This window comes from Penicillium citrinum, assembly GCF_028827155.1.
Source record: "Penicillium citrinum strain IBT 23319 chromosome Unknown utg000007l:1.0-2040159.0:1.0-2041076.0, whole genome shotgun sequence".
Lineage (NCBI taxonomy): Eukaryota > Fungi > Ascomycota > Eurotiomycetes > Eurotiales > Aspergillaceae > Penicillium > Penicillium citrinum.
In genome coordinates this window covers 475,331-496,044 of record NW_026622692.1, presented here as the reverse complement: position 1 = coordinate 496,044, position 20,714 = coordinate 475,331, and the positions used below count along the sequence as shown (strand labels likewise).

The window sequence follows — 20,714 nt, the reverse complement described above, 5'->3', positions numbered from 1 at the left end:
TCAGAGCGTGTATTCGCGCTCGCATGGCAGCGTTTCGCACAGCGGAGGAGGGTAGCTATAATGCTTGGGTGGATGTTTCATTGGTATCAGCTGGACACAACCATGCTGAGGAGGAAATGGAACTATAGTGAAACTGGAGGACTTGATCACCAGTTTACAATTCCTGTCAAATTTGACGGATAAAGGGTTCGATTCAAGGATACCTTTGTTCGAGGAGAATGAGGATGATGTTGATATACTCTCGTTCCCATCGCATCCCACTTCATCTCCAGCCACGACAAACCTGAATGACTTGATTTCATTTCAACTTAGTTCTCAGATTAGAAACCCTTCAAGCATGGAAGACTGCAGAATATCGATTGCTACTATTGTAATGAGTAGGAAGTATTATTGTTATTATTAACAACGCGAAAAGAATGACCAAAAACAACAGTATTTCCCACACTCCACTGGTGTAGTACGACTCCAGGCTCCAGCCTGCATCCTTCTGCACCTCAGGTACTCCGTACATACTTCGTCTTACGGTCCGATCCGATAAACGTAAGGCACCGTCCGTTAACTCCACTTCTAGTGGGGGGGTCAAGGCTCGGGCAACTCCTCGAAAGTTAAGTGTAAATATTTTCGTTGATGCGGCGAAGTCCGGGGTGGGTCTGGGTTGGCCGAAGTATGTCTCGGCCAGCATCCTACGGCATTCAGTGGGATGAAACCTTGTAAATGAATGGAATGAAATGAAGTAATTTAAAGGACTGTCAATTACTCATGGGCTACATGGATTTCTAGAAGATGTAGTACTGTAGATGAGGATAGAGGAAGAAATATGTCGTAACTTTCGTAGCTACCTACAGAAATGCAAAGTGCTCTCTCGCTATGGAATGAACGCCCGGAAATCGCATCGAGATGAGGTATATAGAACCGGGCAATGCAAGTCGAACCAAATGAAAAGTAAGAGGAAAGAAAAGGACAGTAAATGAGAGAGATGAAAAGAGATGATGCGAACATAATGCGGGGAATGTAATGGGGTAAAGAAGACCCTGAATGGTGTGAGAAAATGGAAGTGACACGGCGGTGGGCTTGACGTGTCGCGACGACGAGTACTTGTACCACTATGCTTAAAAAATATAGTACGCCTGCGTTAAGGGTAACTCTGTTGCGGGTTCGGCATCGCACAACATGCCGTCTGCTTCCACGGTCTATTATGAGGTTAATATGTGGGTACAGATCACGGATTGAAGAGTGTGATACGTACATAACTCTCCGGGTCGACCTTCATCTTTGGCATTGTGTCGTTGAATTTCATGTCCTTCTTTCCGACAGAACGGCAGTTCTTTACTGCCTCAATTCGTTTGCGAAGACCGTATGTTTGTACGATTCCCTCGTCGATAGACGCTTGGGAGACAAACATGATACTTGTACTTGGGAGACGAGCCGCGAACATAGGACGGACGATCATCGGTTCAATGGTTGGGATTGATCCGTTAGGATCACCCTGTTTCGATATTAGATTGATATCTTGATAGGAAGGGAAGGGCTGGAAAACTAATACATACCATCTCTGCAATAGCAATCATGCCACTCTTAAGCACTTGCACCGGCTTGGTGCCGAAAGTACTGGCATTCCAAAGAACCAAGTCTGCAATCTTACCCACTTCCACGCTTCCAATGAGATGGCCCATACCTTGCGCCAAAGACGGGTTGATTGTGTATTTGCTAATGTACCGCTTGACGCGGAAGTTGTCGTTGTTATTATCCTTATCTTCGGGCAGCGGACCCCGCTGGGTTTTGTTTTTGTGAGCCGTATGCCAGGTGCGCAGAATAACCTCTCCGCAGCGGCCCATAGCCTGGGAGTCGGAGGACATCATACTGATGGCACCCAAATCGTGCAGCACGTCTTCAGCGGCGATTGTTTCGGCGCGGATACGGCTCTCGGCGAAGGCAACATCTTCAGGAATGTTCTTGGACAGGTGATGGCAGACCATCAGCATGTCAAGATGCTCATCGAGAGTGTTGAGTGTGAAGGGACGAGTGGGGTTTGTACTGCTAGGTAGAACATTGGGATGTTCCACAACCGAAATAATATCCGGTGCGTGGCCACCGCCGGCACCTTCGGTGTGATATGTGTGAATGGTACGGCCCTTGAAAGCATCGATGGTTTGCTCAACGAAGCCGGACTCGTTGAGAGTATCTGTGTGAATCATGGCCTGAACATCGTATTCGTCGCAAACCGCCAGGCAATTATCAATTGCGGCAGGTGTGGAACCCCAATCCTCGTGCAGCTTCAAACCTGCCGCACCAGCCTTGATCTGTTCCTCAATACTCTGTCTACCACAGTCATTGCCCTTTCCAGTAATTCCAATATTTATAGGTAAGCTATCGCAAGCCTGCATCATTTGACGCAAGTGATTCGGTCCGGGGGTGCAAGTAGTCGCGTTCGATCCGGTACTAGGACCAGTACCACCACCGAGGAATGTGGTAATTCCCGCTGCTAAGGCCTCATCAACCTGCTGTGGGCAGATCAAATGGATATGGGTATCAAATCCACCGGCGGTGACAATCTTGTTTTCTCCAGCAATCATATCTGTCGAAGCACCCACCACCAAATCAGGATGAACGCCATCCATCACATCGGGGTTACCGGCTTTGCCGATACCACAGATGAGTCCATCTTTAATACCAATATCGGCCTTGTAGATGCCAGTATAATCAATGATTAGGGCATTTGTAATGACTGTATCAGCGCACTCGGCCGACGACCGTCCAGAGGCCTGACCCATGCCATCACGGATGGTTTTACCTCCGCCGAAAGCACACTCGTCACCGTAGGTCGTCATATCTTTCTCCACTTCGACCCATAAGTTAGTCAACCCCAAGCGCACGAGGTCACCGGTAGTTGGGCCAAACATGCGAGAGTACGCCTCGCGCTCCATGGAGAACCCGGTAATGAGTGCGGCATCTACCGTGGGTTCCGGAACATGCGCAAACCCCGCAGTTTGTAGCTTTGTTACAATTTCATCCGCACGGCTGAGATCCAATGGCCCATTAGCCAGCCAATTGCCACCGCGAATGACCTTGTTACCACCAATTTCTACCAAATTCACAGTCTTTGTATCTCCAGGCTCAAAACGGATTGAGGTCCCGGCGGGGATATCTAGACGGTAACCGTAGGATTGAATTCGATCGAAGTGCAATTGTGGATTAGTCTCGACGAAGTGATAGTGCGAACCGACCTAAGTCACATCTATAGTCAGCTTCCCGACTCCCTTGATGGCCACTGGCGTGCAATATGGGGTTCTTTTGACTGACCTGAATGGGTCGATCGCCTTTGGACATGACCTTTAAACGAATGCGCTTTCGCCCATCATTCAATTCCACGCGCGCATGTTTCACAGGAATTACCGCACCAGGCATTTTCTCCGGTAGATAGTCGTCTGGGTCAGGTTCCGGGAAAGCCTCACGATGCGGAACCGGCAAGAAACTACCATACAAGGCGCGCTCCAAATCTCCATCGTCGCTACTGATCGGGTGGTGTACGGTGACAAGGTATGTGCCGGATGGGAAGGTTCCTTCGACCTGTAATTCGACTAAAGTTGCGACGACCGAGGGCAAGACGTGACGGCGACCGAGCATGGTCTTGCCGATGGACATCAAATCGGCAACGGAGTAGTGACCATCGCGAATCAGCTATAGTATGGGATAATTGACGTTAATGACAGGGTTGACGAACTGGACGGTAATGCATTTTAATTCGAAAAGTGGATCGAGCCATACGTACCTCATGCAGAACGCTCGAAATCAAAGCCTTGTTGGACGCGTTGATCAGCCTTATAATTCCTCATTTGATGTCCGTTAAGCATTGAATAGACATACCACAGACTCAGCATGATTCAGTCGCACACCTCGAGCCAAACGTCGTTGGGCCAGAAACCCGAGATGGGCGATGGTGAGCTTGTCCAGCTGTGGAGGAAGTCAGCGATTATCATTTGGGAAACGATAGGCTTGGCTTGGCCTTTTCTTCTGACCAACGTACCTCCTTGGGAATGAGCTGCATGACGCGGGTGGAACCCAAACGTGGTTACACTCTGAAAAGGCTTGGCGGAACAAGGGTATATCAAAATTGAGGTTATACCATAGAGAGAGGATAGGACGATATAAAGGGAAAAGAAAAACGGAAGGGAAAAGTTGGGGAAGAAGGTTTGAAAGGGAGAAATAAGAATGTGGGGGGGAATTGACATTATTTGAAGAACCTTTCCATTTTCTTACATGTTACGGGTAACAGTGTATTGGAGAGATAGTCAAAAGATAAGCTGCCGTGCTGGCCGATTGGACGTGAACTCGCTCGGCCGTGTTAGTCACGCTTTGAACTTGAATTACCTCAAAATGGCCATTGGAATTTATTCTCGGCTTTTGTGGACCCACTTGGCCCTATAACATCCGATCTATTAGTTACTATGTACTGTAATGATCCTACGCAGTCATACGAATGACAGTTTTATGTGTGCGCATTGTACTAACTAGATGAGAGTTACATTGCTGTACACTTTTGATTGACACACACTAAAAATATGGTGGATCCAAAAAGAATAGACAAAACGGTTGTCATAACGCCCTTGCTGAAATCCTTCACAAGTCTTGATAAAGAAAAAAAAAGAAGAAGAAGAAGAGGATTGAGGAATTAAGCAGTCAAAAGAAAGACAATCCAAACCCACAAGAACTATCGCTTTACACTTCACTCTTGCGCTTCTTGCCTCCGCGGCGCTTACCATCCGCGGGAGTAGCTTTACCCGATGTGGATTCGGCAGCTGCGGCAGCCTTGCCTCGCTTCTTAACGGGAGATGCCTGCTTCGCAACAGGAGACTCAGCAACTTCCTTCTTAGACTCGCTCTTGCGGCGCTTGCTGGAGCTCTTGGGAGGACTCTTGGCCTTAGGTTGAGGAGGGGAAGGTGAGGACTCATCCTCAGACTCAGACTCGGCAGAGCTATCTTCAGACTCCTGAGTTTTTTCGGCGCCTGCAAAGTCTTGCTGAAGCTGGTTGGCAGAAGCGTCATTGTCGCCGGACTTGCCAGCCTTGTACGCAGCCAGCTCCTTCTTGTATGTCTCATAGTTTTCGGCATACATTTGCTTGTAAATCTGCAATGAAGTAAGTATGAGACCAATCGAATCACAAGTGCCATTGCAAAACATACCTCCTTCTCTTCATCAGGCATAGTCTGCCAGCGACGAGTACCCTCGTCCGCAACCTCCTTGGGGCGAGCATTCTCACCCAGATCAGCAGAGATCCTAGGGCGGTTGTGCTGCATGTACAGGAAGTACGGGGTCAAAGCACGCTTGGGGGCATTGGGATCAACACGTCCACGCTTGCGCTTCTTCTGTCCGCCAGCATCGGCTCCAGGGCTCTGGGGGTGCAGACCATGCTCGACCTGGCCGATCAAATGATCAGGCACGGGGGGCAGATCAATTGTGGCGGATTCACCGTTGATCACATTGTTGATATGCTCAATGTATGCCTTGCTCAGTTCGGCGATGTAAGTCTGAACACCCATCAACCGGAGGAGGACCTGCGACACGATTAGTTTCATTTGTGTCTGTTATGCGAATTATGTATACAAGCATGATCAAGATGGTTGGCCAGAGTCAAAAAGAAAGAATGACAATGATCAATATCAAAGAGGGGAAAGTATGATCTTTTTTTCTTTCTTTCTTTCTTTCTTTCTTTCTTTCTTTTTCTTTTTTTTTCTAAAAAAAAAATAATAAATAAATAAAGATAAAGTGTGGGGTGAGGTGGAAAGAAAGGGAGCGCAAGATAGCACGCGTGGCAAGTCGCGCGATTGTTGTGGCACGCGCGCACAAAGTCAAGGGAGAAAAAAGCCTGCATGAAGCTTTTAAGAGGATATAGACATATTGCGCAGGCCATTGCATGCATTTAGCGGCAAAGCGACGTGAGTATGTAGGCGTGGGCAAGCTTTGTTGTTATGCGACGCGTCGCAGCGCGCAGGAACAGCAACAGCAACAGCCCACAATCAGACAGAAAGGTGCAGGATCAGATATTCGGGGAAGAGAAGGTACAAATCAAAAGGCAAATGCAGGTAAAATTGTATCGTACTTACCGCATCCTTAGTGTTGCGAAGCTCTTCAACATTGACGGAGACTGTGTCGTCGGAAGCCATAACGATGGTTAAGGATGATGGGGGAGATGGATGGTTAAGACAGTGAGGGGGGAAGGGAAGAATTTGTTAGGGGGAAATTGGGCGGGACAGGGTAAAAAGGGAGGGGCGATGGCTAAATAAGGCCGACTGCCGGGGGGGAAAGAGAGGGGGAGGACGGCATGCGGCCCAGCGCTGCTTTAGGCTTAAGCCTACCCTCCCTCAACCAAGTGGCCCGCGCCCACACTCGCCCTCCCGCGGTGTTTTAACGAAGGCCCTCCGTAGTACCCGGGTCACCCAGGCTTGACTTTGCCTGGGTATTCCCTTCCCTCTAACTCGACTCTGTGACATAACCACTTGAGCACTCTTGGCTAGCCATACTACTGAACCTTTTTCACGCTAATATAGTGGTCTAAAAGCCGGTAATGCAAAGTAAGCGCATATAATTCATTCCGAATTTTGAGAGGACCATTTCACCCCCTCTATCTTTTCTTCAAGCTTGAAACAAATCCCGATCTCAGATAATATATTTGGGGTTACCCGTAACCCGGCACCCGCCCGGGCACCACGCCGGGGAGCGCCGCACCTTCAACCTTAGAAGTTGTGTGCCAATGAACCTTCATTAAGCCCTCCGAATCCAGGGCCCTGTGGGCTTCTCTAACTTCTCTAACAGACAAGCTGGACTACCGAGCCCACTAGTAGTAATTCATTTCCTGGTGTTGGTTAAAAACCAAGCAGTGATACTACTACGCTACGCAGGTAGTGAATTCGTCCAATGCCCTGGCGACATCGGAGGATTAAACGGTACACTCAGGTTAGGCAGTACACTGTTCTTCTCCTCCCTATACTACTCCAGGACTACTGGCTACTAGCATACACCTACCTAGGTATCATTTGAAATCATGCATATAACGACTTACCATGACTACTTATTTCCATTAGTTACTCAGTGGTGTAGTACTTGATTGAGGTGAATACTGGCTCATATGACTAGTATACTGGTGTGATAGAAATATTGTAACACATCGGGTTAAATGAAGTGGTATCCTCTGGCGCAATGCCAACTGGGAGACTGGAAGACTGGGTGACGACGCTTAAACACACTATGCTTTGAACATCTCAGCCTCGGTATGTGCCCTGCTGACTCTATAATTTACAATCATCTAGAACTTGAAAACCTGCTCCTGGCTGTAGCCCAGCTCCTTCAGGATACCAGTCAGCTCACCCTGGTCCTTGGGGCTGACCTTGTTACCGCTGATGGCCTTGTACAGGCCGGGAGGACCGCAGACGAAGAGCTTGATGTTCTCCTCCTTAGGCTCGGGCAGAACAGTCTTCAGAAGCTCCTTGCTAATGTAGCCCTTACCACCGGTCCACTCCTTGGGAGGGTTGTCTAGGACGTAGAAGGCACGGAAGCGCTGGGGGTAGGTGTTCTCCAGGTCCTGAAGCTCCTTCTTCAGCAAGATATCATCCTCGTTGACGTTGCCGAAGACAAGGGTAATCTTGGTCTTGTCCTCGGGGTTCTTGCAGATGTGACGGGCGAGCTGGTACATGGGGGTGATACCAGTACCACCGGCGATAAGAGCGATGTGGTTGTGCTTGTTGGCCTCCCAAGGGTACTTGACAATGGGGCCCTTGAAAGACAGGCGCTGGTCAACATTCAAAGAGTGAATGTGCTGGGACATGGGGCCATTGGGGTAGGCCTTGACAACAAGCTCGAGGAAGCCGGGTTGGTCTAAAAAGGAGTCAGTGGTGGCTCTACATGAACTGAGAGGGGATAATTGCTCTTACCCTCATCGCTGGTGGGGGTGTAAGGGCGGATAATATTCTTCTCGGCACCCTCAGGCTTGAACCTGGTCAGCAGAGCAGCTGGTGATATGTTAGTTCTCCATTAGCAGGATCGACGCGTACAGTGAGGCAACTAACAAGCAACGGGAAGACCACCAACGGCCTCCTTATCCTCAAACTCGAAGCGTAGCTTCTTGGTGTTGTGGCTCAGAGTCTCGATACCAGCAACCTTGAGGTCGATCCAATCCTCGCCGTTGAAAGCCTTAGGGCGGTTCTTGGGCTCCGCGGAGGCGCTAGAGCTGTAGCGGTAGAGACCGGCACCCAGACCAGCAAGACCAACGGTCAAGTAGATAGGAGTGAGATTGGACTTCTTAGGAGGGCTGGGAGGAGGCTTAGGGGCAGACTCGGTAGCCTTGGGGGGCCTCCGCAGAGTACTTGCGGAAACTCTATAGTGAGGTTGTCAGCAAGCTTCTCAAGGACGAATTGAAGGGAGAAAATCTCTACTAACCTGCTTGAGAGGCTGAGCACAGCGGAAAGTCTGACGAGCGAACATTGTTGCGTTGACTTAAGTGTAACAATGGGAAGGGGGAAAAGATTGGGAGAAAGGTGAAGTGGAAGGAAGAAATCGGATTATGAAAGCGGACACGGTCGGTTGCCGACCTCCCCCCCCCAACGCGGATGACGCAATGAGCGGTTCCTGGCTACAGCACATCATCATTCACATTGTACAAATATCCGATCGTCGGACAATTGTGGAGAAGAGTCGGATTTACGAAGTATACAGTCTCTTATATTAAAACTATGATTTTCATTTTGATGTTGATACCATAAAGATGATGGTGATTCTAAAGCTCAATTGTGTGAGATGCAGTCCATACGAATGGGTCATCTTGTCTTAAGCTACGCTTTTAATTTTGATATTCGTAAAGGAAGGCTTGAGCTGGCATTTCCGTGCTTCAATTCTTGTTGATAGAAAAAGTACTATGTAGAAAGTCTAGACAGTAGCACTCAGCCACCCGCAAGGTACTTGGGAGAACGTGCCATCAATGTTCGTCCCAAGACCAGTATGCCAAGGCCCTATGCATGTGAACTGAATTGCAAATACTAAGCTGGTGCAATGGCCCAAGTCGGCTTCCTCTGCAGCAAGAAATGCAATGATTTATCACAGTAGAAGTAGTGCAAGCCCAACGGACTTGAATGTCACTCTCGAGTTCTAGGCAGTGATCACACGTTTTATCCTGGCATATCAAATCATACACCAAGACAAATCGACACTAGCACGAAGCAGAAGTTCCTACGGCGGGAATGAAAGCAGAACAATGAACCCGATATTTTTGAAATTTAAACCTTGAACGTCACTACACGGGACTAGAGACATCCAAATTGTCATCCACTTGATGGGATACATAGGCCGTTTTGCACGGCGAGTATTTTATGCATTCCATGGCCATAACGCAGTTATTCATCCACACACTCCATCTCCAGAATCCCACAAAAACATCACATTTAAGCAAAGGTGGAGGGGCGAGAGTAGGCGAACAGCTTCTTGCCGGGCTTGGCGGAGCGGTGGGGCAGGGGGAACTTGAGGTCCTTGGCAAGGAGCTGCTTGATGTAAGGGCGGCGGATGGTCTCGTTGTCGGTGATCTCAACAACCTTCAGGATCTGTAGGATGTGGGTTAGGACATGTTGGCATAAATTTTCACGGGATGGAACGTACGTGGATGGAGCCGAAACGAGCACGGTGACGGGCAGCCATGTCCTGGTAGAGAGCCTCAACAGCCTCGGTGCGGGACATCTCACGGAACTCCTTGTACATGTTGTGGGTACCGGAGCGAGAGTCGTAGCGGATCCAGATACCGAAGTTCTTGACCTTGAGGGGACGCTTCTCGTTGATCTATTAAATGGCAATCAGCAACGATTCAGGAGGGAGATGTGATTCCAAGGGCTGTTGTCCACATACCACGTTCAGGCTGACGATCTCACCGTTGGCCTTCTTCAGCTTGCGGAGCTGGGCCATGAAGTACCAGAAGCGGGACTTGGCGACAACAGTGTTGGGCGCGAAAATCCGCACTATGAACATATCAGATCAGTGTCCCGGGGGAAGAATTAACCATAGATTCCTGAACATACTGCGGTACAGCTTGGGGTTAGGGGCCTGCTCGGTAGGCAGGTGGCGGCCGATGACCTGGTACTCGGTAAGACGCCCTGTGGAATTCATCAGTTATCATTTCCGATTTAGTCGGTAGATTTTCCTGCGCCTGCGCTCTTGACGATGATGGACGGGTGTGCAATTCCGTTCGAAGGAGATTCTCAGTAGGCGAAGTGGTGAAGTCGAAGTGGTTGTGCGTGATTGACGATTGGTCCATTATAAAAAAAAAATTTCGATATGGTAGTCTGTCATTATCGTGGTCGGCAGTGCGGTGCAATATCATCCTTCAGCAATTCAACTAGATTCCCATCATTCTTCGTCCAATTCATCCCATCCTTTCTCGGTCTTGATGCATTTGTCGATGACACGTTCCGTCCAGGTATCTCGTCGGGTTTCGCACACACCGTGAATCGTATTCGAGTCGAGCGCAGAGGTCGGAATTTCAAAAATGTCACTTACCCATCTGGAAAGTGATATGTTAGCAATGGTCAAAAATATGATGGCATAAAAGGGCAACCTACTGTGATTGTCGCTGTCGTGGTTGAGTCGATAAGAGTGCCGTCGGTGGAGAGAAATCTGGGAGTGTGTTGCAAAGTGCTTAGGGCTACCACCCTTCGCTTAACCGAGTGGAGGCATGCTGTGCGCGCTAGTCCCAAAGAGGGAAGGTTTATTAACCAGCCACACTTCTCGATTCGAAGACGTGCCACCGCCACATTTCCCCGCCTGCGCCACATCTCCAACTGCCAAAAGGCAAGCGGCTTCTTACCGGTTGGGATCCTCCTTGGTGACCGCGCCTTCTGGCTCGAATGACCGTGCGATTTCCAGAGATCTACTACTGATCCGAACGTCAGAAGCTTATGTATAGAGTTCAATCACCATGGGAACACTTGCAAATGAATTCCGAATCGCCTACCTCAATGGATCGGGTCCAGGTCTTGCAACGGTGCTAACTCCAATTACGACCCGGAATGACCCCGATCGATTGCGCTCATTCTACAACTTCTCCAATCCTGCATACTTAACCAAAGATCTCAACTCTTCCCTTTTCCACGGCAAAACACCAAAGATCTCTAAAGCCGAACAACATGCCTGGGTCGATATCTTCGCTGCTTACTGGGAAGCCGCTGGGGAGCTGTTGAAGTTCGAAGCTGGCCATCCTGGAGCTAGTGCTGTCGCAATCTTTACCGCTTGGAAGAAAGTGGCGAATGCAATTATACGGGGCTACTCAAATGCCTCTGGACTCCCTGCTTGGACTCTGCCTTGTTTGTACACCGTGGGCAAATACCTGCGCACCTTTGCGATCAAGGCCGATCTTCAAGTCGCCTCCCAGGGATCGTCCAGTCTCGGCTTCCAGGATGATGTGGCTGCCGACTTTGAGAAGAATGCGCACTTGGAAGATGCTGCCCGGGTGATCAATCGAATGTTTACATTATGCCTGGGTGATCGGTACGTCTTTGGAATACCTGGTTTTATGAAGGCGAAGAGCCTCTTACTGACACCGTTATAGAGCCCCCATTGAAGAGTCTCGGAAGTGGGGGATCTACAATACCACCAATCTGCTTTTCAAGACATACTTCAAGGTAGGAGATCATGTTACTACCATCGCTCGCCAAGAACCTTGCTGATCAGGACTAGATCAACTCTGTTGGCCTCACCAAAAATCTCATCCGGGCCATTAATGCTCAATCAGACGATCTACCCCCATTGGAGGCATTCCCCAAGTCTCACATTGTAACGTTCGAGTATTATCTTGGCGTCATACACTTCTTGGATGAGAACTACGCCGAGGTATGTGCCTCCATCGTGTTGGGTATTGGACGTTCTGCAGCTAATGACCAAACACTCTCAGGCCGAGGAACATTTAACAAATGCATGGAAGCTATGCTACCGACACGCCAGCAAGAATAGAGAGTCAGTATATGCACAGCCATTTTGCGTTGAGCTTTACTCACCGGTGAAATAGATTAATCCTAACGTACCTTATTCCCTGCCATTTGGTTACCACGCACACTCTCCCCAGCAACCAATTATTGGCACCCTTCCCTCGCCTAGAGGAACTGTTCCGGCCGCTGTCGAACTGCATTCGGAAGGGCGATCTTGTTGGCTTTGACCAAGCCATGTCTGCCGGCGAGGAGGAGTTTGTGAAGAGGCGAATCTATCTTCCCCTTGAACGAGGACGTGATATTGCGTTGCGCAATCTTTTCCGAAAAGTTTTCATTGCAGGAGGATTTGAAGAGCCCAAGGATGGACAGCCTCCCATCCGACGGACTCGAGTTCCCGTTGTTGAGTTTGCGGCCGCTCTACGAATCGGCACTCATGCGACTAGTCGTACTCGTGTAGACATGGACGAGGTTGAGTGTCTCTTGGCCAACCTCATATACAAGGTTTGTCCATCTAATCTCTCCCTGATAAAGTCGCACCAATAACTTACTTTACCTAGGGTTTGATGAAAGGATACATTGCTCGAGAGCGAGGAATTGTCGTTCTCAGCAAAAACAACGCTGCATTCCCAGGGACCGGCGTATGAACGGCGGAACGACTGACGACAAGCTATCTACAACGAAACTCCTCTCTGTTATTCCAGGATGACCATGAAACCATGACAAAATTATTGCATGAGCTACTACATACTCTCTTGGATCATGTCGTTGGAAAACCGGCAATTGAGACGCATCTTCTTCCGACTGATGCACATTGTTCTTCTGGCCAAGAGCCACACTCATTCGCTACTGCCAAGTAATGACAAGCATGAACCACACAGGCCCAACTCCTTCCGTCTCAGCAGGACAGTGCTTCGATATTCCATCACTAATTACCAAGGCAGAGAGACGCAACTGGACTCATGAAGATGCCGAATTGAAACGTACCACGTAAATAAAAGCGACATGAATAGCATTAATATTTGCAATAAAGAAAAACATTTCGAAGATGAGTTTCCCTTTTAAAAATCGCAATTGGAAGATACTAGTACACGATTTCCATGGAGACATAACAATAGTACTAGTACAAGGGTATGAAAAGCAAGCAGAACTTCAAAAAACCAGCGAAAAACAACTAATCACTCGCAGACCTGGCGTTACCTTTAAGGTAGCCACTCTGAGGTTCCAAGATCGTCTTGGGGAGTACTAATACCGCTGCAACGAACCACTACAAACCGACAACTGTGAAGCAACATCCTCATCCTAAAACATAATTGATTTAATTAGTAAGCCAGCACCACTTTAGAATCAATGAATCAAAAGCAGGTCACCAAGACTTACTACTTACCATATGATTACACATAGCAACAAACAAATCAAAAAACAAGCGCCCACCACGCTCCATCTCAACCTGCATCGTTCCGCTTCGTTTAAAAGTCCCACGAGACCTAATGATCAGAGCTAGATAATGCGCTCGTAATTTCGATTCGGTCTCGGGTGTATTAGCGTAAGCGTATCGGGCACTAGAAAGAATGGTACTGCAATCGATTCCCGTCTGCAGCCCTTGTTTGCGCAGTGCTAGACGCTGTAGCGTTGGAAGGTTATATTTCTGAGCTGCGCAGCTAAATGGTACAATCAGATTTGTACTACTAGCAGAAGAGCGAGATACTGGCAAAACATGGCCTGTCGGAATGAGTCACTTACTATATGGCAGTATCGCGCAATATCAATCCTGCCCGATGATGATATACCGTCGTCCCGGGATTTCCATCTGCGCGCGCATCTTCCAGCTCCCATGTACGTCGCCGGGCATTGTGTTGTAACCGCGGATAGTAATCGCCTTTATAGAGAAACTCCAGGACACAGGAGAGAATCTCTGGAGATTCGTCGGGAAGTTCGATACGCTTGCCTGGGTGTTGGAAATGGGGAATTGGGAGTGGACTTGGACTCTGAGGGCCGCAGTAGTCCGCGAAATATGGTGATGCGCAGAGGATGGATTCGTGCGCCGCGAAAAGGCGCTTTTCCGGACCTACGCGGAGCATGACTAGGGGGGATGATTTGGTTGGGGAGCTGTCAATAGTGTTAGATTGGCCTTTGTTCTTCGTTGTTCCAGGCTGAGTGATTCTTTTCTATGCAGGTCTTTACTGCCTGGTCTATGTGTAGGACATACGTGGAATCTGGCGGGGTGTCGAGTCTTCGTCTTCGCTCAGGGATGACTGACTGTCGAGAAGAGCTTGCGCACGAGCTTTCTCGTACACGACGAGGTCGTGCTATCGAGGCTTTCGCCGCTCGGTATCTGGTAGAATGATCAGGAGTTTGTGGAGTTCGATTAGACAACATGATGTATTTTTATACGAAAGGCAATCGGAAGAAATGTCCAGAGGAGAAGGGGAGACGACCATTGCCTCCGTCAGGGTCAGGGGTAAAGAGACTATTTATAAGACTGAACTGGAACATTCAGTCAAGATGGGTATAATACAAGTCTGTCCCTGGTATCAGATGTTAGCATACAGACGATCGACCAATTAGTCCCCGTCAATATAACCCGAAGAAGCAAGAAAGGACCCTCCGACGCGTCATGACTGTGAAACGCGGTCTTTAGTGTCGCCAAATGGACGCGTGATCACGGGACTCTCGCCAATGAGGCGCCTGCCTGGTTGGGGAGTGGAGACAGGGAAATTGCGGTTGGCAGGTGCGATGGACGATTGTGGTTAGTCTAGTCGGATTTTACAGACTTGTCATTTGCCTGATTTTGATTTAGAATGTTGATAGTACGGAGTAGATATGACAGAAGAGAAGAAAAGGTTGAATCAAATTCCATCGGAATAGGATAAATCATTGGAAATAGTCTCCATAGATACAAGATACCAGACCAAAACTGATCTTGTCAACGCCAGATCCAAGCGCCACAATCTCCAAGCCCGAAAGACCTGCTATCGCCTGAAAGATAAGTGAAAAGGAGGAAGGAGAGAGATAAAATGTGAGAAGAAAGGGGAATTGTGAGAGAAAGATGGATGTGAGTATCACAGGAAAATTTTGCGAGCATCCTTGCAATGACTTTCGTTAGGGCAATAAGGGCATTTGAATCGACCACCTTTGCTGAGTCGTTTCAGCGATTCCTCGGCGATGACGTGCCCACATGGCATCATCATCGGTGGATTTTCATCGGTCGCCTGTTCTTTAGAGACCGGACAGACAAAGATGGAGTGGAAAAGATATGATGGAGGAAGTGATATTTCAACCTTGACACATTGTTAGTAAGATGTCTTCGTTTTTGCCAGCAGTGGGCGGATACTTACCGGCAGCTCATTCTCCGTCGTCCACTCTGTACGCTTTGCTTTCATGATGGTTTGGAGTTTCAATAGGGTGGGCAATGCAATCGCGCCAGCTGTAGCAGCGATGTAAAGTGGTGAGTCTGCGGATAGACCCAAAAGGGAGCAGAACTCTCGTGTGAATGACTGGGAAACCTCCTCCCACGCAGTTGGATTGTTGAAAGTTGCCGCATATGGCGAACCATGGAGATTTGGGATAAATGCCATGGCACCTAACAATTTCTGTATTTCTGGCAAATATCTTGGGCCAAATGACTGGAATTCTTGCCTTGCATATGTGACGGCCGCTTGCCAGTTTCCGGGAGAATCGGTGGGTTCGAGAGATTTGTTGTGATAGAGCCATACATATTGAAGACGACATAGTTCGAATTCTAGGTTACTTCCGCGAGCAGCCAGGGACTCGCGATTTTCTCTAGACCACTCAATTGCGGGAAGAAGATTGCGCTTTTCCTTCAGCTCGTGTAGGATGTAGTACATGGAGGCGAATTGTTTGCGGATCTCGGTCGAGGGAACCTCGTCAATATTGAAGAGATTAGAGGTTTGTAGGTTTGACCGGGAAACACTTTCTTCCTCTAGCATGGATTTTTGATCTGTAATTTCCGAGAGAAATGTGGCCGCGACAGAAAATTGTCCTTCCCGGAGGAGATGCATAGCGATAGCCCGGTTAATGAGTTGTTCTTGGTTGGATAGTGCGTCATGCTCGCTGTTTGGGAGAGGTCGGTCTTTGAAAAGCTGTTGCAGGAGGGGGGAAAAGAGTTAGCCAGAATATGTGAACAATAGATAAGAAGTGTAGATGCCTCGGCATACCTTATCAAGAGACTTGGTGTACTTGTTCAGGCCACTATGGGTTTCTTTCAGACTGTCGTTGATATTGTCGAAAGAGTGTTTGACAGGATTCTGAAGCTTTGCTATGGTAGCTCCAGCTTGACTCGGGTCTGAAAGGCAAAGACAAAGTCAGCCATGCGGTTAGGGTTTGAGTTGGCGGAGAATCGCAAAGCTGCAATCCTTCCCCGCAGTACCATGAGATGAGCGGATAATCTACGAACCGGCAGCGATGTTGTCTCGAGCTGACTGCAGTATATCAATTGTCGACTGCACATTTTTCAGTGCATTTGAAGCCTTGAGCCTCCTCAAGACTCGCTCATGCTCCTTTTGAACGAGATCCATGGTGGAAGAGGTCCACGGGCGTTCGGGTGGTCAAATGCGGAGACAATGAGATTACCGCCCAACGAGTCCGGGGGCCATAGGGAAGTGGTTGTCGAAAGGGCCGTCTTAAAACTCGCACTTCAAGGGCCCTGGGAATATATAGAGATCGGCATGAATGTAGAAGAGTGAGGAGGTCAAATCTGATCGATAGAAGTGGTCAACGAGGTCACCGGGACGGTTAATCTGTTCCGGATGATCGCCGTTCCTTTACGCCATCGACACGTGACTGATGATTTCCATTTCCAGCGAATTTCGTTTACAGTTTGTGGCTGAATGGAGTGCTTTGGACGACTATTAGTCTACAGCGGCCCATGGTACGTATAGAAGCATGTACAAAATTTGACCCATTGAACAGTGAGTCGCTAACATGTCCTCTGTACCTCGTATGTACATATGTTAGGAGTAACTAGTACTAGCTGTTTTGTACGGCTGAACTTGCGAAGGGAGAATGGCTGATGACGCTATCCCTATATTAGATTAGCTCCGGACAGCAAACAGACATGCTTGAATATGATTGGCGACGGGCCCACTCTCGCTTACGACTAGCGCCAATCCCGTCAGAGTATAAATATCTTTCATCGCCCACCTCCTTTCCGTTTCTTTTTTCTTTTCTTCTTCATCCTAGTGCACGGGTTTTACGCGTATCAGTGAGGAGAAATCCGAGATCGTGTTTTTGCTAGTTGAAAACTACCTACGTGACCACTCCAGATGGCCTTCGGGTCGTCTGGGAATTTTTGAACAACTTAAGTTGCCTCCAGTGCCTTGGCTTTGGCCTTCGCGCTTACGCTGGTACCCCTCGTACCGCATGGTCTTCTTTTCATTGCTGTGCTACCCAAGCTGGTGGCCTGTGGAGAAGAGAAGACTTTCTCTCGTAGAGCGCTTTTTTTTTACTTACACATCGTACTTGGCAGTTCGGTTGGAGTTGAAGAACGCGTCTCAATATAATATTTAACTTCGTTCATGTCTGGATGGTGTAAACTTCATGTAAGCCCCAATGTCTACGAACATCTACTGTGGAAAAGGACATGACGCGATTGTAAATCAATCAACTTGTAATTCTCACTGCCAATTGCGAGACGCATTGCCTTCTCGATGACCATTATCTTTCTCCGTGTCCCTTGCACAGCGGAGCTTCCCCTGTTGAGTGCCTTTGTATGTAGTACGGAGTAGTATGTAGATCCTCCACCGCCCACTAGTGACGTCGGTAATTCTGCAGCCTTGCGCCAAGCTGGAACCTCCTAAGAGCTTCGCAACCTACTCCTACTCTGCCTACTTTTTCCATCGACCACCGCAGGAATGCTGCAAAAGTCATTCTCGGGATATGTCACCCTGGCTTATACCTAAAAGATTGTGCGGGAGGATTCAAGGAAGGCCAGCACCTCCCTGACAAGAGCCGAGATTGGGCAAATGGTCCTTGATACAAGCACTTCTTTAGCTCCACTCAGCTGTGCTTTGTATCTAGTATCCAGAAGCAGCTGCCATGCAGAGTGCAGCACAGGTTACGCTGGCAGACCGCCACGACTCTGGCAAAGCGCCTGAAGTCATCAGAAGCAGCCCCGCGTCCAATACGACCGACCCCGTCCCCGAGCGCTTACCGCATGGCCGACAACGTCTTGTTTTCACCGACCCAGTCGCCCTTCGATATCTTGAAGAAGATCCCTCCACAGATGTACTATACCGACGGACCTTGCTTGAGGGCTACGAGATCTATATCGTTGAACAATGGGCCTGTTCACGAAGCCATCCCACCTTTGTGATATCCACCTATACCGGAGACCCCTCGCATACAGTGTACGTGGGCGTTTTGAGCGTTCCAACGGATGAGTCTTCATGGTCGCCTCGTCTACGAATGTATTTCGATGCAGTGCAGAAATACCATGCTCGCAGGAAGGATACGCCGCTCGGGACGGTTATGGTGACGGATTTAGCTTCCTTTCCTTCGTCGCTTATGGTGATCCCAGTCCCCGAAGGCGATATCAAAAAGCATCGGGATGATTTCATTGTGAATGAGAATTTGAAGCGACTCGGCTGCGCTGGTCGCGCGGGGTTGAAACTCCAGCGGCCCTTGGCTGCCACTGAAGCCAAGTTTCATCAGCTCTATCGTACAAGCGAGCGAGTTCCTGTATATACCGCTGTTATTGAGCTGGTCAAGCAGTGTCAGATTGCATTAATGGTCTTCGATAAGTTAGCACCAGAATACGTGGATGGTCTGCTGTGTGATGTGACTGAGGGGGCAATTGGTGATTGGTGGGCAGACATCGGCACTGATTTATACAATATCGAACCTAGTGATGGTGTCCTGGGCCCGACGAGTGTTGCAGCTATATTGGGAACCCTGCTGGGCGCACGAAACCGACTACATGCTTATGGAGCGCCGGTTGGAAAGGATGCATTTGATATTGATAATTTGAAGCGAGGAATCGGCGGGTTTCAAAAATCACAAAAGATGAATCGCTCGCGAAGACTCGATCGACGAACCTTGGATCGACTCCATCGTGCCACGGCAAAGGCGGCCAATTCTGAAGGATGGAGCGATGCAATCAAATCAACCATGACTGAACTTAGTGGCCAAGGCGGCGAGATGGTCATGGGAATGGTTCGTGGGCGAGAAAAAGGTGGCATCGCCGACATCGAAACTCTGGAACTTGATATGTTCGTGCAGTGCGTTTACGGATCGAGGGCTAAATGGCTTTGGCTGGGTAAAACTCGGAAAAGTGGTATCGATCATGGGTTCAAGAAAGCCCCAAGCTCGGACATGATGTTTACAGCCGATGACCAAGGTGGCTACGTTTGGACCAGCCGAAAGAAACACTCAACAGAAGATTTGCATGCCGAACGAGTAGCATCTGGACTTGATCGGCAGTGGAAGACACCCGAGTCATTGACTTTGGAAGAAAAAGAGCATCGCAAAAAGGGCGTCAGCGGACGAGTCTCCGATGCTCGGGCTCGTCTCAAAGATGCAGTTGGGATCCCTGGCCTACGCTCACACCACAAGCATACCCGGGACGACATCGGATTAACACATGATGCTGCATACTATCCTTACGACAGTGATCCAGAGCGGCCTTCCAGTAAACCCGGAATTCAGTCGGAGCTTGTGTCAGATTCTAAAGCCGATGGCCCGGCAACTCAAGAAGATAAGAAGGCGAGTCTCCAAAATGCGCCGGTGGGCGATACAAATGCAGATCAAAAGCCCCCCCGAAATCCACGTTGAATCACCGCCACCAGCAAAAGAAGAGGATGAGCAACACCAGGAAGTGGATGAAGTTCCAGAGCTGCAACCCATCCGAAGCGCAGACGATGAATCGGATATTGAACGAGTGAGAAGCCGCTCAACTGCCCCATCAAGCGAACGAGACAGGGACCGAGATGACTCGGCGTCCGGTTTGGCCATGATGGCCCTACGCCGGCCTCAGAGCTGCAAAGACCTCCGTGACCTTCACGACGACACGGAGCGAGACGACCACCGCTGTCCTCGCCATTTATCCTTCAGCAATGTCGAAGAAGTAGTGCTGAATTGGAAGCCAGTCGGTGACCAGCCACAAGTAAAGGATACGGTCAATATGGAGGAAGCCATTGACCAAGAAGACATGCTAGCATCCGATGCGCGAACCTTCAGTACGCGCATCCTTGAATTGAGTGGACACACCGTTCCTTGGGTTGAGCGCCAGGTCGATTCAGTGGATGGCCTGAATCAAGCGCTCTTCGACCGCTACGAAGAACTCAACTCTGTTTATCTAGATCGCTCGGGGGATTACCAGCGACTTCGTGACAGATCTAGTGACCTTCTCACAGACGAGCATTCCAATCTCACGGACAACGTGAAGCGGGTGGAACTCCTGGGCGCGAAGCTTGACTACGAACTCAATGTTCTCGAATCTAAGGTCGAGGACATGGAGGAGGGATTGACCGATTATGAGAGACACATTGTCAATGTGGAAACGCGAGTCAAAGGTCTTCTCAAGGGCGAAGAAGAACAGAGCAGTATTTCCTGGATGGAATGGATACGACGGTCATTTGGATTTCCGACGCAATGATTCGGTTTACTTGTACGAATACCCTTTGTACGATATATTTAATTTTATTTTCTTTCTGTGTTCAATCTTCTTTGGTATATTTCTCCAAAAGTTTTTCCTTTTTATCCTATTGTACATAGACCTTAGATCGGCGGTCCTTCGCCTCCAAT

At 48.9% G+C, this 20,714-nt stretch overlaps 8 protein-coding genes across 8 annotated transcripts; 2 read left to right on the top strand and 6 right to left on the bottom strand.

The window, feature by feature from the left end:
• Positions 1-1,109: 1,109 nt before the first annotated feature.
• Positions 1,110-4,045, bottom strand: N7469_007844 (urease Ure; the record flags this gene model as incomplete). The annotated part of the gene is made up of 7 exons (XM_056646762.1): positions 1,110-1,190; positions 1,247-1,486; positions 1,548-3,224; positions 3,301-3,678; positions 3,770-3,796; positions 3,865-3,951; positions 4,025-4,045. The coding sequence occupies 7 exons, from the start codon at positions 4,043-4,045 to the stop codon at positions 1,110-1,112; spliced, it is 2,511 nt and encodes an 836-aa protein (XP_056498313.1).
• A 671-nt stretch (positions 4,046-4,716) lies between these two features.
• On the bottom strand, positions 4,717-6,161 carry N7469_007843 (uncharacterized protein; the record flags this gene model as incomplete). The annotated part of the gene is made up of 3 exons (XM_056646761.1): positions 4,717-5,124; positions 5,181-5,552; positions 6,102-6,161. 3 exons carry the CDS (start codon positions 6,159-6,161, stop codon positions 4,717-4,719), a joined length of 840 nt encoding a protein of 279 aa, XP_056498312.1.
• A 1,139-nt stretch (positions 6,162-7,300) lies between these two features.
• On the bottom strand, positions 7,301-8,475 carry N7469_007842 (cytochrome b5 reductase family protein; the record flags this gene model as incomplete). Its single annotated transcript, XM_056646760.1, has 5 exons — positions 7,301-7,869; positions 7,926-8,003; positions 8,061-8,302; positions 8,358-8,368; positions 8,431-8,475. 5 exons carry the CDS (start codon positions 8,473-8,475, stop codon positions 7,301-7,303), a joined length of 945 nt encoding a protein of 314 aa, XP_056498311.1.
• A 953-nt stretch (positions 8,476-9,428) lies between these two features.
• Positions 9,429-10,534, bottom strand: N7469_007841 (60S ribosomal protein eL20; the record flags this gene model as incomplete). Its single annotated transcript, XM_056646759.1, has 5 exons — positions 9,429-9,584; positions 9,640-9,816; positions 9,883-9,992; positions 10,053-10,127; positions 10,531-10,534. 5 exons carry the CDS (start codon positions 10,532-10,534, stop codon positions 9,429-9,431), a joined length of 522 nt encoding a protein of 173 aa, XP_056498310.1.
• A 414-nt stretch (positions 10,535-10,948) lies between these two features.
• On the top strand, positions 10,949-12,598 carry csn12 (the record flags this gene model as incomplete). The annotated part of the gene is made up of 6 exons (XM_056646758.1): positions 10,949-11,517; positions 11,579-11,651; positions 11,707-11,859; positions 11,921-11,982; positions 12,035-12,455; positions 12,512-12,598. The coding sequence occupies 6 exons, from the start codon at positions 10,949-10,951 to the stop codon at positions 12,596-12,598; spliced, it is 1,365 nt and encodes a 454-aa protein (XP_056498309.1).
• A 598-nt stretch (positions 12,599-13,196) lies between these two features.
• N7469_007839 (BTB/POZ domain-containing protein) lies at positions 13,197-14,285 on the bottom strand (the record flags this gene model as incomplete). The annotated part of the gene is made up of 4 exons (XM_056646757.1): positions 13,197-13,253; positions 13,339-13,612; positions 13,695-14,114; positions 14,161-14,285. Coding segments are annotated over 4 exons (876 nt in total), but the record flags the coding sequence as incomplete, so codon positions are not given.
• A 728-nt stretch (positions 14,286-15,013) lies between these two features.
• N7469_007838 (ubiquitin-protein ligase RMD5) lies at positions 15,014-16,489 on the bottom strand (the record flags this gene model as incomplete). The annotated part of the gene is made up of 4 exons (XM_056646756.1): positions 15,014-15,232; positions 15,290-16,054; positions 16,130-16,257; positions 16,369-16,489. 4 exons carry the CDS (start codon positions 16,487-16,489, stop codon positions 15,014-15,016), a joined length of 1,233 nt encoding a protein of 410 aa, XP_056498307.1.
• Positions 16,490-18,008: 1,519 nt separating this feature from the next.
• N7469_007837 (putative Sin3 complex subunit (Stb2)) lies at positions 18,009-20,565 on the top strand (the record flags this gene model as incomplete). Its single annotated transcript, XM_056646755.1, is given in 2 exon segments — positions 18,009-19,694; positions 19,714-20,565. The coding sequence occupies 2 exon segments, from the start codon at positions 18,009-18,011 to the stop codon at positions 20,563-20,565; spliced, it is 2,538 nt and encodes an 845-aa protein (XP_056498306.1).
• Positions 20,566-20,714: the final 149 nt, after the last annotated feature.